The following is a 16,398-nucleotide window of genomic DNA, read 5'->3' as shown; positions in this document are numbered from 1 at the left end:
GCAGCTGGTGCCTCTTTCTTTGGGTGGCCTCCTCTGAAGGAAAAGCCCCATTTCCTAGAAGGTTTCATGGTGTTCCTGGCCCAAACGCTCAAGGTCTGATACCGGAAAGCCGAGGCTGCTGTTAGTGGGACACCAGCAGGGAACACAGTGGCCTCGAGGTGGTGTGTACTCCCTGTGAAGATGCCACTGGTCCTCTTGGCCCTTGACTGCCAGTGTGTAGTCTTTAATTCTCCCTCTTACCTTCACCCTTGGAGATGCCCCCGAAGTATCTCCATTCTGGGATCTTTCCCTTAAGCCACAAGTGGAATGTGGCTGGCGGAGATCCGGGGGCAGGACCCCAGACAAGCTTGTTCTGTGGCTTCAGTCTGGTGATGATGGCTGTGTTGATTATGCCTGGACCCTGGGCTGGAATGCAGACGAAAAGCTGCACCGCAGTGGGGCTTATGCAGGCCAGATCCCAATTCTGTGTGGCACACATGTGCGAGGCTGCTGGTGAACTCTGCAGAGCAGAGGGCTTTGGGATGGATAGGGGTTGTGATGTGCACAGGGCCAGAATAGGGGCCATGTGCTGGGTCCCCCTGAGCGGGATGTATTTCTTCTCACTGTCTCCCCATGCAAGTCTGTCCTTGGAAATAGCCTTTGCCATTACCTACTTGAACATCTTCTCTGGATTCTTCTGGCTGTGCCTTGGGGCTTTGTCCTCTGTGGGTCCACAGAAGATAATTTCCCTTGAACCCCTGCCCTAACCTTTCCTCCTGATAGACTTCCCTGGAAAAGGATCTGAGCTTTTGATTGGCCACACAGTCCCTCGTCATCTGGTACCCCTATCCAGTTGCTCTCCAGTTTCAGAATGGAGTTTCAGTTTCAGGGCCACGGGGATAGCTGGGTTGCTGTGCACTTACACACCAGATGCTGTGTCTGCTGTGTCATGTACATTGTCATAGGTGATAACATAACTTCAGTGACTCGGGCAGCCTTGTTCCCGGTCCTAAGTGTGGACTCAGGTCCAGGGGGAGTAAAGGGATGGAAAGGTAGAGTCGGTGTCGTCTTCAGATTTTCTGGCTCCAGGCCCTGAGCGCTGCTGGTTCCCTCTCTGCTTCCTGGGGGCATCAGAGCAGCTTTTGCTCCCTGTACTGCTTGAGCCTGGCCTGCGTGGGGGGGAGTTCATTTTCTCTCTGAGCAATGAAGGGTCTTACACAAAGCTGCTCTTATGCAGAGGACTGCCGACTGCCATAGGCTTCAGAGAAGTGAGGCCAGCACTTCCCCTGCAGGAACTCCTGGAGCATTCAGAGTTGACCTGACCTCCAGCAGAGAGTCAGCCTGGCATCGAAAGGGACAGGCCTGAGCTCACATTTGACAGCAAGGTTACCCCTGCTCCCTGTTTCTCTGTTTTCTCCAAGACAGCTGCGTCAGGAGCCAAGGAAAAGGCACAAGACAGGTCCATTCTGCTTTTGTCTCACCACGTTCCAGAGCCGTGCTCCATGTCCACAAGGAGGGAACAGTGGAAACATATTCAGCAGGAAAGTCTAGAGGTTGCTGGGGCTGGCTGTTCTTTTAGGACAACTGAGTGCTGACAGAAGATGGGGTTCCAGGTTTCCAGAGATAATCCCTGCTTCCCAAGAGGGTGCAACCTGACAGTCCTAATACCTTTGTATGTATGTATGTATGAATGGATGGTTGTATGGATGTATGGATGATGGATGGGTAGATAGACATATAGAGACATACAAAAATCAAAACAAAAAAAATAGAGAATTAGCAAAGTTAGCTTTCTGGCCATTTATCCCCAGTTTCTAACTGACCTGTAAGATCATGGCTATGCCATTAAGGAGGTTCATATCTTTTCTATGAGCCTTGGCATTTTCTTGCTGCACAAGTGGGGACAGGGGAACTGAGGTCTTCATGAAGTACCACCAAGCCCTTCAACCCTTTAGCATGGATTTCCGTTATTCTTCTGCAATTTTCACGGCATGCTAAGGAGGCCCTAACCTTGGTCACATCCTGCCAACCACTGACTTCTCTTGCTGGGTATGTCAGCCAGGTGCCTCTGGCCACTTCTTGTCAACAGAGAGCAGATCAGTCTGGATGACTCCTTGTGCTGGCCACTCCCACCTCTAGCAGCCTCCTTCATGTAGTCTCGGCTTTGCTCTGTGCCATTTCCCTTCTTAACAGGATAGATTCCCCAAAAGCCCTTTGGCCTATATCCTCTTAAATGGACTATTGATTCTAGTTAATGGTTGATGATCCTCTATGTGGTAAGCAAAGGCATGTCCCCAAACTCAAGGCCACCCTTGAACAACCTACGCACTTGACAGAAGGGTGTACTGCACACTGGGGCAGACAGTTGCCAGACTGCTAATACAACTCAGCCAGGAGAGAGTGGAATGAGGTCACTGGCTCAGGTAACACTGGAGAAGAGTTGACTGAAGACTCTGATGCCCTGTGTCACGCACGGAAAACTTCTGTGTCTTTTATAGTCATTAGTGTGATCCCCACCCTATTGAATCATCTTCCATTGTGTAGCGGGTTCCTTAATGATAGCCAGGGTCGTTTCCATGACATTCCAGTCATTTCAACTACTTACAAGGGCAGTTCCAATCAATTGTACAACTCAATATCCAACTTGCTTCAGATCTTCCTCCCTTCCCAGCCCTAGAATAGTGTTCTGGTCCACGACTGCAAGAAAAACAGTGGAGCTACAGTCTGGCTCTGAGCCAATCACTCTTCTGCTTTTCAGTTCTTCACGATGGGGTCAGGAGGAAGGAAAGGAAGAGAAACCAGGAGGGTCTCTGAGTAGTGTATCTCTCTGTGTAGCCTGTCTTAGTTAGGGTTTTTCTGTTGCCGTGAAGAGACATGATGATCAGGGCAACTCTTACAAAAGAAAACCATTTTATTGGGGTAGCTTAAAGTTTCTGATGTTTAGTCCGTTATCATCCTGGTAAGACATGGTGACATGCAAGCAGGCCTGGTGCTGGAGAAGTAGTGGAAGTCCTACAGCTTGACTTGCAGGAAGTGGTCTAGCTCACCGTGCATGGCTTGAGCATATATGAGGCTTCAAAGCCCACCTCCACCATGTCACACTTCCTCCAACAAGGTCACACCTTCTAATAGTGCCAGTCCTTTTGGGGGCCACTTTCTTTCAAATAACCACACAGCCACTTGTTGGTTTAACACTATCTTTCTTCTCCCATTGTGCCAGGTGTCCATAGACTTAGAGGTCATACAGCGTGCATGCCAGATCCTACAGTAGGTGTACCCACTGTACAGGTGTCCATAGACTTAGGGGTCATCTGGAGCACATGCCAGGTCCTGCAGTAGGTATTCCCACTGTACAGGTGCCCATAGACTTAAGGGTCATCTGGACCACACGCCAGGTCCTGCAGTAGGTATTCCCACTGTACAGGTGCCCATAGACTTAAGGGTCATCTGGAGCACATGTCAGGTTCTGCAGTAGGTGTCCCCATTGTTGGCCTCATTGGTATGGGCAGTTTAGGTTTTGTGTGGCATCTTCCATATTTTTCCACATGAATAGCTTTGTTCTAGGGCCCCAGCTTCTGCTTCCTACTGAGATTGTAGCTGTATCAGGCTCTTCTGGGATGTCCATTTACAAATGGGAACCTTGCCCACCCAAGTCCTGCCAAATACTGGAAATTCAGGCTGGTCTGCAGCTGCTTCCTGTCTTGGATATTTCATCTCCCTCTCCTCTTAGTGTATAGATGAGGCTGATCACCAAGACTGCTGCGTGGGGTGGTGTTGGTGCTGGTGTTGTTGTTGTTGGTAGTGATGGTGGTGATGGTGGTGGTGGCGATGCTGATGGTGATGTTGGTAGTGATAGCGGTAGGGTGGTGGAGGTGTTGATATGGTGATGATGGTGGCAGTAGTCGTAGTGGTGATGCTGGTGGTAATGGTGGTAGTGGTGGTGGTGATGCTGGTGGTGGTGGTGGCTGTGGCAGAGAGTCCAATTGGGACATGAGGTGCCAAGCTTGCAGCTGTGGCTATGTATGTGAAGAGCTGGTGGTTCTCCTGGGAAGCTTTTAAAGAATTTCTCCTGTAGTTCTGGAGAAGACTGGGAATGTAGATCAAGACCAAGTGGCAACATAACTTCAACAGTCAGCTCCATTAGGAGTTGTAAGGATATTGATGGGAAAGGGCTGAAATAAGGTCATTTAAATTACCGATGCAGAACTGGGTACCTTACCCAACAAGCTATACGTTGGTCTTGTACCACAGCATCCCATCTTCAGAATAGAGAGATACAGGGAGGACAGTCCAATCTGGTCAAGAATGCACCTGTGGGTGACATAAACAGCTGGCTGTACCTGCAGCTGTGTTCCCTCTGTCTCAAACACTCTTCAGGAATTTATAAATGAGAAGACAAAAACAGAAACAACCAAAACCCCAAAACCACAAGGTTAATTCAAGAATGCCTCTGTGCAGTGTGCTAGCCAGCACCGTTCAGACCTGGACAGAGCCATGCTCCAGCACTATTGGGGATGATGCTCTGTCTGGGCTAATTTTGGGTCAACTTGACACAAGCTAGAGTCATATGAAAGAAGGGAACCTCATTTGAGAAAATGCCTCCATAAGATTCAGCTGTAGGGCATTTTCTTAGTTTTGATTGATGGAGGAGGGCCCAGCCCATGGTGGGTGGTGCTATCCCTGGGCTGCTGGTCTGAGTTCTATAAGAAAGCAGGCTGAGCAAGCCATGAGGAGCAAGCCAGTAAGCAGCAACCCCTCCCTCCTAAGCCAAGGCCTCTGCATCAGCTCTTGCCTCCAGTTCTTGCCCTGCCTGAGCTCCTATTCTGGCTTCCTTCAGTAATGGACTACAATGTGGAAGGGCAAACCAAATAAACTCTTCCCTCTCATGCTTTGGCTTCAGGTCATGGTGTTTCATCTGAGCAATAGTAATCGTAACTAGGATGCCCTCACAGACTGTGGTGGATGGAAATCCTCTCAGAGGACAGACGTTTAGACACCTAAGTGTCCTATATGTTCACTCTGGCTTGATTTATGGATCTAATTATGGACTCCTACCAATATCTTGGTAAGTGACTAAGGCACTATGATCTGGGTACCTGTCCCTTCCAGAACACACACTGAAGCATCCTCCTCGGAGTTGTTACATATCAGTACTATGTGAAGTAGAGCCTCTGGGAACTGCTCAGAATTAGATGTTAGCAAGTGGTGAAAGCACCCACAAGTGTGTTCATGGTCTCATAAGACAAAGAAAAGCAGGAGAGAGTAGGTTTGTACTGTTTGCCCTTTGCTACCTAAGGACTCTGCAGACAGTGTTTCCATCAGCGAGTTGGCACCCATCAGTATGGCCCTTGAACCTTGGACTTCCCAGCCTCCATTAGTGGAAGACATTCTCTTGTATTTATAAGATATTCAATCTATGGCATTTAGTATAGCAGAAATAGAAAACAGACTCAGATATGAAGAAATCTGGGCAAGATGTGAATTGAGACCCACAGTATTAATCACAGTGTCCCACATGAATGCCAGAGAGTATCCATAGTGGTCTATATTCTCAGTGATCATCAGATGGACCAATGAGCCATGAGCACCAGCTGGCCTCTTTCTTTAGCCACCCTGATACTTGTCCAGTGCACCAAAGTGTGGATGGCAGCAGAGTTGGAGGCTGTATTTTCATCATAATGAAAGAATAAATAGCTACCACGCAATATAGAAGCAAATCCACTGCCAAGCAGTTGTAAAAAAGATGACAGCGTGACATCCAGTTGCAACTGAGGTAGAAGATAGAAAGGACTGGAGACATGGCAAAAATAATTAAGTTCAAGTGCCAGAATCTAAACATTCTGAGGAACAAAAATAGCTGCCATTGGGTCAAGCCCTTTCCAAAAAACTTAGGAAGAATGACTCATCCTCTTTGTGAGTACATGACAGACGTAATGGCACCGGTATTCCAGAGACAGCGTGTACCTATATTCATTGCTAGATTAGTCACAATATCCCAAATACGGAAGCAGCCTAAGTACGTGTTGTTGAATAAAGGAATGAATAAATTAGTGGAGTATTACTGTGGTCGTTTTTGTCACTTGACACAACCTAGAATTTTCTGGGAAGAGAATATCCAGATTGTCTACATTGGACTGTCCTGTGAGCATGTTTGTGAGGGACTTAGTTATGTTGGTTGCTGTGGGAAGAAGACCCAGCCCGCTGTAGGCAGTGCTATTCCTTAAGCAGGGGCTTCTAAACTGTATAGAACTGGAGAGATCAGGCCGAGCACAAACAAGCAAGCAAGTGAGCAAGCATTATTCATTAATTTCTTTCTGCTCTTGACTTTGGGTGTAATAAGGACTAGCTATTTGAGGTTCCTGCCTTGACTTCGCCATAACAATGGACTGTAATCTGGAATTATAGACTAAATCAAACCTCCTTCTCCCCTAAACTGCTAAGAGTATTTTATCATAGCAACAGAAACAAAACCAATACTCAGCTTTAAAAAGAAGGAAATTCTGCTGTGTACGATATGGAGGAACTTAGAAGAAATGAGGCTAAGTGAAAGAAGCCAAGCACAGAAAGACAAATGATGCATGATCTCACTTATATATAGAATGTTCCTAAAAATCCAGATTAATGGAACAGAAAATTTGAATAGTTCTATCAATGGCCGGGGTGAGGGCTATGGGGAGATGCTGGTTAAAAGGTCCAAACTTGCAATTATGAATGCTTAGGTTCTGCAAACCTAAGGCATGGCATGATGACCATTGTGAATAGTATATGGAACATAAACTTCAAATTCCCTGAGGGTAGAACTGAAGTATTCCTATCATACTAAAGAGAGAATATACGGGGTGATGTACACACACATATATTTATATGATATATATGTATATATATGACATGTGTGTATAATATAAGCTTGATTGAAATAATTCATATTGTATACACACATCAATATATCTAACACATTATGCATTATACATATTTTTTATCTATATATTAAACTTCAAATAATGTATAATAAAAATAAAAGAAGGAAGCTTTATGTTTATTAGGAAAGGCTAAATTCACTATTTATAGTATCAGCCTGAGTCTCTCTGTTATGGTTTGGGCTTTGTATATGATATGTCTCTACCAAAGTGCTTTTTGCTTGGGGAAGATTGAACCCAGGCTCTCACACACACTAGGCAAGTGCTACATGTCCATAGACCTCACAATGAGGCTTAACTCCTAACATACCAGTACTGAGGGGGTACCATTAGGACTTTTAGGAGGTAACTGGGCTCCAGGTGCTCTGTCATGAAGGCATCAATATGGTTCCTGTGGTAGTTTTGGGGAAAATGGGTTATTATAATGTGAACCAGTTCTTTGATTCTCTCTGCTCCGCCCCCCCCCCCCCGACACACATGGATTTTTCTCGCACATGCTCACTTGCCCATTCCTTTCTCAGCCATGTTGTAGAAGCTAAGCAAGTGCCAGCAGCACTGTGGTCTTGATCCGATAGAAACGTGAGTTGAATACTTCTATATAAAGCATTCAGATCCAGAAGTTTTTTTTTATAGCAGCACAGACCCCAGACACACCGCTCTGAGTGTCATGTGACATACTTGTCTGGGTAGTTTTCCAGGAATCCTTTTGAATGCCACGATCCCAGAAGATGTCTTTTTGAATTCCCTCGGCCTGGGGCCAGATGGCTTCCCATCTTTAATGATCAATACAAATGATTTCATCAAAGTGAAATTCCCCTGGTTGGCCCTTGAGCTTCACAGGTGCTCAAGTGAAATTCCCCTAAGCAGCTTCGTTCAGGAAGATGAGGATGCAGCATGTGAGAAGACATTGTGGAGGGGCCAGAGAACCAACTGCTGGCTGGCTCCCAATTGCCAACTGGCTGCCTTTCTGTGGGTTTCTTTCACCGGCTACATTCAGCCTGCTGTAATTCTAGCCTCTTCCCATCCTTTGTTCTGGTGTCTGTTACAAGAGGTCATGATATTCTGGAACAAGCACTCTGAGCAAAATTTGGAATCAGACCCATGTTTCTGCCTGATCCGCACCGCCTGTGTGCTCCAGGCTAATCATATAACCACTTGTAACCTGCTTGACAGAAAAGAATAATATCTACCTCTTATCAGACAAAAGTGGTGTATATTAAAGGCTTCGAAAACTGGGTAGACACAGGTCATACTGCTCTTGGCCATTAATATTAAAATATCCGTCCTTAATCGCAAAGGCATTGTGACAGGACAATCATTTACTCTAAAAGATCCTTTTGCGGTTTGGAGAGGTTATGGGCGGCGAGCACCAGCTAAGGATTGTGTTTCACAGTCTCTTTTGCATTTGAATGAGTAAAAGTGACTAGCTCTTACTAATTGGATATGAGCAAGCGCGGCACGACTTGGGAGCTGAGGCAGTTAGGTACAGGCACACCACCTCCAATTTACTTCCCATTTGAGATGACTGGAGAAGACACACAGGGACGGCACTTATAGAATGACAGAAATGGAGCCCCTCAGTCATCACGTGGAAAAGAGCGTTACCTGCTGACAAAGGGCATCTTCCTTAGATCACCGCATGAGTGGGGAACAAACTTCATTTTTCCCTAGCTACTGAAATGCTGGGGCTAATTTATTATGATAGCTTGTGTGTCTTGAAAACAAATGAGGTAAAGGGAGGAAAATGTGGTGGCTCTGTGTGCACACACTGGCTGGTGGTGCCAGCTTCATACTGATGAATGCTCAGCCTGTGGGACCAGGGCACCCTGAAGGGATGCCTGCAGTGTTGCCAGTTATGGCTGTCAGGCAGTTCTATACATCACCTCGTGCTCCCCACCCCCTTGTGTCTATGTCCTAGAATATCAATATTAATATTGGAAGTAATTGGCTTCAGAAGCTGTTGGCTGCTGTGAGCCAGGAGAGGCGTTCACTCAATCCAGAGAACTAGTTGTGTCTAGACTCCCATTAAGGTCCTTCCTCTCTGTGGACACCAGCCTTAAACCTCCTCCATATTCACTAGGGGTCATCCATAGATGGACTTCAACCTCTCTCCACTAAGTCCAATGTCTGGGTGATCTACAAGTGACTCTAACGGGGGAGACATGAGCACAGATGGAGTTCATGCTCCTGTCTCTCCCATAGAATCAGCTAGAAGACATTTCTTTTTCATTCTCAGCTACCAATGAAATAGAGTGAATCTTTAGCTCAGATCTTCCTGCTTATTTATCCTCTCTCCCTACTTATCATCTATCTGTCTGTCTGTCCATCTGTCCATCCATCCATCCTCCACCTAATCTATCATCTATCTATCTATCTATCTATCTATCTATCTATCTATCTATCTATCTATCATCTTCTATCTAATCTATCTATCCATCCATCCACCCACCCATCCTACCCACTCACCTACCTATCTATTGTATTCTAGTTATCAGTGCTTTGAAGGGCTTATATTCTCAAATCTGCTTTCTTAGCCCAGTTTTGCCAGAAATTTAAGCCTAGGCAAGGGTTAAACTCCACCATGCAAAAAGATAAGTGATATGTATTTATTCATTTTGGTGGTGGTAGAATTCTCTTTTTATTCCGTTTCTTTTCTTTCCTTTTGCCTTTAACAGAGGACCTTTCCTTGGGCTTATCCTTTCTCAGATATACCAGCAGGCAGTAGCTAGCATCCACCTGCATTTTTTCTTCTTGAGCTCCATGCCACGGTCCTATCGGGTTCCTTTTTGTCTGTCTTTCAATGTTGAGTCCTTTCACCAAAGTAAATTACTGTACATTTTGCTTTAAGGTCCCATTCTCAGTGAGGTCCTTCCCAATTCAGGACCCAGTCAGTGTTGCCACATGACTGTGTCCTGTGGCCCTCTGCTCATGCCACGCTCAGAACACATGTGTCACAGGGCCTTTTTCATGTTTGCACCTAACTGTGCACAAACTTCATGGGCTCCGTCCACTCCATAGCTTTCAGAAGGGCACTAACATATGTGTGTAATTCTTACCTCTTCATTTTCTAGGACTTGTTTGGGCCTGGAACAGGCTTAAGAGCATAGCTAACTATCCACACATTTTCCACTCACCTCTTCACATGCCCTCTCTCTCTCTCTCCCCCCGTCTCTCTCTGTCTCTCTCTGTCTCTCTCTCTCTCTCTGTCTCTCTCTCTCTGTCTCTCTCTCTCTCTGTCTCTCTCTCTCTCTCTCTCTCTCTCTCTCTCTCTCTCTCTCTCTCACACACACACACACACACACACACACACACACACACACAAGGTAGCCTCCACAAAGTTTTATGTCTTCTGGAAATGCCCTTCTGGGTATGGGGAGTTAGTTGTGGTCTCTCAATTGAGAATTTGCTCTCAGATTCCCAAGAGTTTCAGTCAGTTCTGTAGAGTGGAGCTGTGAGGCCATGAAATCACACCAGAGCTGTCAACTGAGCTGGACTGTAGGTCAAGGCAAACAAAGGGGTCTCCTAGGGAGACGAGGGAGCGAAGGGCTCCACAGTCAGACAGAAGCAAGGACCGGAGGGAACACATGGATGGGAGGCAGGGAAGGCTTGGCTTTCCAGGACTTCCTGATCTGAGTTTCTCAAAAACCTCCCCCAACCAGGCATCCCAATGCTTTCACGTCTATTTCTAGAACCATTTAATTGGTATCTGTCTCTTAGAACCCCGAAGCACCATATTAAAAGAAATTTTATTTCATTTCTTTGATTGTGACTTTCTTGTGGTCAGGAACTGAATCTTCACGGTGTCACAGAGTGTAACAACACGTGGAAGGCGATCACTGCAGGACTGTGGAGTGTGCGATGAGCAGATGAATGCTGGTTCTGGGTCTATGTGTGGAGCTCTGGCTAAATATGACTTCCTAGTCACAGTCCTGCCCTGCTGTGCCCTTCTGGTACAAAATGCTCCCTAGCCTTCATCGGCACAGTTCTTATTACCTGTGTCTTCTTTACGTCTGGGTTGTGACAGGCAGCGTTTCCTAAACATTTTTTTTCTGAAAAAATTACAATGCCTAGCACATTAACACTTGTGTTTGATGGGAGATGACACCTTTGGTTCAATTGCTTCTGCTTCAGCAGATTCCCAAGATGGGCCTTGGACCATTCATTGAAGGAAGAACCATGGGCAGAAACAGGCTGTGAGTAGAGAGACATAGAAGTAGATCTTTCACTTTTATTTATTTATTTTTTTGAACCAACCCAACATTTCCACCAGCAACTGTCAACATAGCTTAGGACACGAACATTGTTTTCTTTTTTTCTTAAAAAAATGTGTTCAAAATTAAACAGGTGTTATTTTAATTTCATTTTTTTCTGTCTTAGAAAATGTATTTATGTCAATGCAGAAAGCCTCAAGACCCGTGGGCAGTTTTGTAGTGTGTGTATGTGTGTGTGTGTGTGTGTGTGTGTGTGTGTGTGTGTTAAAGCCAGGACTTTTCAAATACGTCAGGAAAAGGTCTGGGGGGGGGGGTGTCAGTGTGTCCATCCTCATTTTCTAAGAGCCCTGGCTCTTTGGGAATGTGATGACTTGGATTCCTGGGAAAGGAGGGGGTATAAGAAATACCCCACAGGCTGGGTCGAGAACTTTCTGAGGCTTAAAAACAAGCAGGAACATGGGGGAAATGAGAGATTCCAGTTCCTATCTTGTGGGCATGCTTTCAAAAGTGGCCTGAAGGCCAGGAGAGGAGGAAGGGGCCCCCTGTTCTCTTAGAAACCTCCAAATTCTCACATCACTTCAAGCAATCTCCTTAGCCTTTTGAGTATGGCGCACTGGCGAGGGAGGGGTGGTAATGCCGGCATTCTCCAGAAACACCAACCCTCTACATGTGATCCATTCCCTTAGAGACCTCCCCAGTTGGGCACCCTCTTCTCTCCCACCTCAGACACAAACACCAGAACATTGGAGGGGGTTTCCCTTCTATTTCTCCAGCTGCCCTTGGTCAGCATGGGGGACTCTTATTTCCTATTACCAAGCCTCAACTTGGCAAGTGTCTCTGTGGGAGGGCACACATACAGGGGCTGACATACAACACGGAGAAGCAGAATGACCTCCGTAAAGATGAGTGTGACTGCGCTGTAATTTTGGTGTGATGTCAATGCAAGCAGACGAAACTCCTCCTGCACCCTGAGTTGGAGCCAAGAGACAGCTGCGGCTTTGTGAGAGCAGGAGGGTGTGTGTCAGCAAGCCCATGCCTCCATCTGTCGCTCAGACTTGGAGTTCCTTCAGGGACCTTTGTCACTAACTTCAGAAAGAAAAGACAAGACAATAAGTGGAGCCTGGCAGGGAGACGAAAGTGATCACACTGGCAATTTGATGAAGAGAGCACCCCAAAATCAGCCATGTGGAGATGGCTCGTCCTCACACCCTAACAGCTGAATGAGGGAGTCTTGATGCATGTCACGGGAGGCAGGGGAAATCCTGCCCTGCAGGGAACTAGAGTCAAAGGAATAGTGGGATACACAAGAGACGGCTCGGGGACATGAATGGAGGATGGGGTAGAGGTGGATTTGTTGCTGCTGTTGGTTTGTTGTTAATTAAATACTTTGGACAGGTGGTGTCTCCTCCATTCCATTGGATTGGTTAGATTTTTTTGCCCTTTCTGTGCAGTGCCAGGGCCTAGGTCAGGTGACGTTCCTGGGGCTTGGGTCCCGATGCTGCTTCTCCAGGGCTGCGCTCAACCTGGAGAGGTTGGAGAGGAAGCGCCCTTCTCTTCGGAGAAGCTCCAGGCCTGCCCTGTGGAGGTCTTGCTCTGGTGGTTCAGAACCCCTTGATGTAGCAGTAGGCCTCCAGTGTGGCAAAAAGTATGTAGAGGAGCCACAGGCTGACGAAGAGCCACGTAGTGGCAAGCTTGCAGCCACGGGGACCTCCGAGCTCCCCGCCCAGGTGGGGCCGCCGACGGTACAAGAGTACACTGAGGCAGACGAATGCAAAGATGGTGAAAAGAGTGACCGAGAAGGCTAGAGTGCCAGCAGACACATGGAACTCCTGTCCCTGCATGGCCCAGTAGATGGCGGCCACGGACCAGGCCAAGCCAATACCCAGGAAGACGTTGACAGCATTACTGCCGGTGACATTGCCAATGGAGGCATCTGCATACACATCCTGCAGGGCAGCAGCTTTGCTGGCGAATGTATCTGGAAAAGGACAGAGACAAATGGGAGCCGTGGGAGACTGGGATGTGCAGGGTTTGCCTTTGAGTATCCCTCATAGGCAGCTTGGCAGTGCGGGCAAACGGGCCACTTTCCAGCCCTGTCACTCATGAACTGAATAGCTTTAAAGATTATAGATCCAATGAAGGGTCTGGGTTTCCCGTTCCTCATCTGTAGGTGTATGAAACACCCTAAGAGCTATTTATTCCTGTTCTAATATTTACCAAGGGAGCCTATCACTCCCTGCTAACAATTATATCATGTTTGTAGCAAAGAAGATTCAGTCACTTCATAACATCTGCCCAGGCAACTAGGGAAGCAGCTGGAGCAGGTGATTGGTTGTAACTGTCCTGTGGGGCATGCACTCGTTTAACCCTGAAAGTGACTGAGCAATGCTCATGCACACAGGAGAATCAGGATCAAGGCATCTACACAAGGTCACTTGAGTGAGCAAGAGACTTGACTCTAGAATCCCCATGGGAGGACCCTGCCCATAACACCCTCTCATTCCCAGAGAGCTTTCACAAGAGCTATGGCAGAGGCATGGACCTCAGTATATTCTTCGGAAAGCTCTAAGATTGTCAGGTGCTTTCTGGACCAACTTCCAGGCCTTGGAAATACCTTGAAGGATCTCTCTACCAGTATAGCCTGATGTCTCACTCTTGTCAAATTTCTCAGATCGCCCAGAGAAAGCTTCTTGCCCCAACTTGACTATGACCTTGAAGTCAAGCTCTCCTTCCCTACTTTATTCTTTCCCCTCACACGGGATCCTTCCCCTCCATCAGTTTAGACACACCAAGGCCCAGAGAACAGCGAGCACAGGGCATTTCAACTGCAAAGCTCCTGCCATCATCTGACTTCTTATCAACAGATTTATTTCCATAATAGCCAGACTTCCGGCATGACTAAGACACCCTCACCCCCGCCCTGGTCTGTCCTGGGAGTTGAGAAGGAGGAGTTCCTGGAGTGTGGTGTAGATATCGTGTGACGATTCGTTTTGAGTGTCGACTTGATGGAGAGCCACCCAGGGGAAGTGGTAGAGCACACCTTTGGGTGTACCTGCAATGAAGTCTCCAGAGACTATTAGATCCCAGGGGCTGTGTCTCAAGGAATGGACGAATCCATTTTAGAGTCACAATACGATGGCGATATTAGGCGGCAGTGAAAGGTAGGAGGGACCTAGGTGGGGGATGTAGCTCACTTGTGGGGGGGGGGGCATTTCTTGGAGCTTATAGCTTGCCTTGGGTCTGTCCTACGTTCTCATTCTCTGGTTCTTGTCAACCGTGATGTGACTTGCTTTTCTCCGTCATGCCTCCTTCCCTGCCATGCTGTGTTAACACTCCTGAAACCGTGAGTGAAACGAATCCTTCCTTCTTTAAGCATTTTCCTTGGGACTTTTGTCATGGCCATGCTGAAGAAGTGAATGGGTGTAATTGATCTCCAGCAGGATGTTTCTTTTTTCCAATGAAAGTGGCCCTTGGTTCCCCCTGCTGACTTCTGCCTGGTAAGATTTAGCCCAAGTACTTGAAGCTAGCAAAAGGTCAGAGTTCAGGTGCCGTAGAGACCCAGACTAGGTCTCTCCAGTAGGGAGCCTGGCCTACTACAGTCACCCTGTATCTGCTACCTGCTGCTTGTCATTCAGGCCTGATTTCTGCAGGACCTGGCCTAACCCGACTTAACTAAGGTTCCCTGTTTGACACCTTTACTTCATAGAAATCGTTGAGATTTTTTAAAAAAAAATCATTTGGGTAGAGTCTCCTTTGCTAGATTTTTAGCTGAGGGCTGAGAAGGAAACATGTGTGCCTCAACCCACACAATAGATGAGCAACTAGCACGGCACTGCATCGGGCATCCCGGGAGCTCAGTAAATATTAGTCTACTAAGTGAATTAATGAATCCTTACTGCTGTTTGCCTTGGGATATTTAGAAGGCAATAAAGAGCATGTAATTCCTCACACGGAAAGACAAATCTCAACTAAGGTTCTTATGCCTGTTCTGATAGGAGACACTTTGCCCTCATAGATGCCCACGGGAGCAAGGGAGGCCAAAAAGGATTGTGGACATTTTGATAGGGACATTTGTAAGCAAGGTAATAATTAATCTCTCAGAGGCTGCCAGAGGCAAGTGGAAGGACATTATCGTATGCATTTAACTGCATTTCTTGTGTCCTAGTAATACAATATAAAGGCTAAGAAATTGGGCCGCTTACTTGGTCAGGTTCTATATCCTTGGTAGACCTCAGTTTTCCTGTCTAAGATTTTGATGAGCAGAGCAGTGATTGAACGTGTGAATTGGTTATCACCCACAGTGCCTGTTGCTTCCTATCTGAGACGAGGCAGAGTCCAGGGGTCATTTGAACCAGGGGATATCCCCTTGGCAAACTTAAGTACCTCTCACTCTCACCTGGCACAGAGGTGCCGAATGCCACAAAGACAACAGCTGTGACTGAATCCTTGAGCCCAATTGTGCAGCCGAAGTGAGAGGCCAGATCCCCGATGATGGCGGTGAGCATGCCAATAATGAGGATGGAGACCACAAAGCAGGCCCAGCCGTGGCAGTACTCCGTGGGGGGCACACAGGCAAAAAGCACCTTCCAGAAGACTGTCAGGAAGTGCATGACGTAGTCAAAGCAGGAAGGCAGCCTCTCCTCTCCCGATTCATCCTCATCTTCATCCCCTGCTGGAGGTAAGATAAACAGGCTTGAGACAGGGAAGTGAGATCAGATCTTCATTCGTGAAAAAGTCAAGTCCAACCCATGCTACAGGCATCCTGGGCTGAGTGGGGATGCTGATCTCTCTGGACAGCAAGTGAGGAACAGCGTGTGTAACCCCGTGTTACACAGTGGGGATGATGGGAAATGAATTGGTCATAGGGTCATCTATGACCTAGTTTCAATGCAGGGTGCTAAGCGAACGAACTGTAGATTATAGAAAAAGAAGAGAGGATGCAAGTAAGAGGCAGAGTGGGAGAAGAGGAGGACAAGGAGGGGTTAGAAAGGAGGCAGGGACACGCTGTAGTTGATTTTCTAGGTAAAGGAAACAGAACTGGCTGTGTGCTTGACCACTCCTCACTGGGTGCCAGTGAGGTTCCTCTCAAGTTTCTAACCTGTCTTCAGCTATACAACCATAATTCTGCCATCATCCACCACCAGAGGGATGGATGTCATTCCAGAACATAGAGGCTGTACCCTTCCTCAGATAGCCCATGGAACAGGGCAGGGATGGTCTCTGTCTTTGCTAGCAACTATGGGTACATGTGCCCCGCCAGTGACCGCCCCCAGAGAGAATGTACTGAGGTA

The 16,398-nt window shown here is 47.1% G+C and overlaps 1 protein-coding gene across 5 annotated transcripts in view; it reads right to left on the bottom strand.

The window, feature by feature from the left end:
* Positions 1 to 11,118: 11,118 nt before the first annotated feature.
* The window catches only part of Slc8a3 (solute carrier family 8 member A3), a 150,481-nt gene continuing 145,201 nt past the window's right edge, over positions 11,119 to 16,398 (bottom strand). For 4 of the 5 annotated variants that reach the window (XM_041658402.1, XM_041658405.1, XM_041658403.1 and 1 more), the window contains 2 exons: positions 15,504 to 15,779; positions 11,119 to 13,085 (listed from right to left, as the gene is read on the bottom strand). In XM_041658402.1, coding sequence (XP_041514336.1) covers positions 12,709 to 13,085; positions 15,504 to 15,779 — 653 coding nt within the window. In that variant the 3' untranslated portion in view covers positions 11,119 to 12,708. The remainder of the gene's footprint in view (positions 13,086 to 15,503; positions 15,780 to 16,398) is intronic. The other variant, XM_041658404.1, reaches the window with a different exon arrangement.

This window comes from Microtus oregoni, unplaced genomic scaffold (assembly GCF_018167655.1).
Source record: "Microtus oregoni isolate MIOR12 unplaced genomic scaffold, Mior012 000009F_ref0000495, whole genome shotgun sequence".
Taxonomy (NCBI): domain Eukaryota; kingdom Metazoa; phylum Chordata; class Mammalia; order Rodentia; family Cricetidae; genus Microtus; species Microtus oregoni.
Note: the sequence above shows the minus strand (reverse complement) of the source record. Positions and strands in the feature narration are given on the sequence as shown.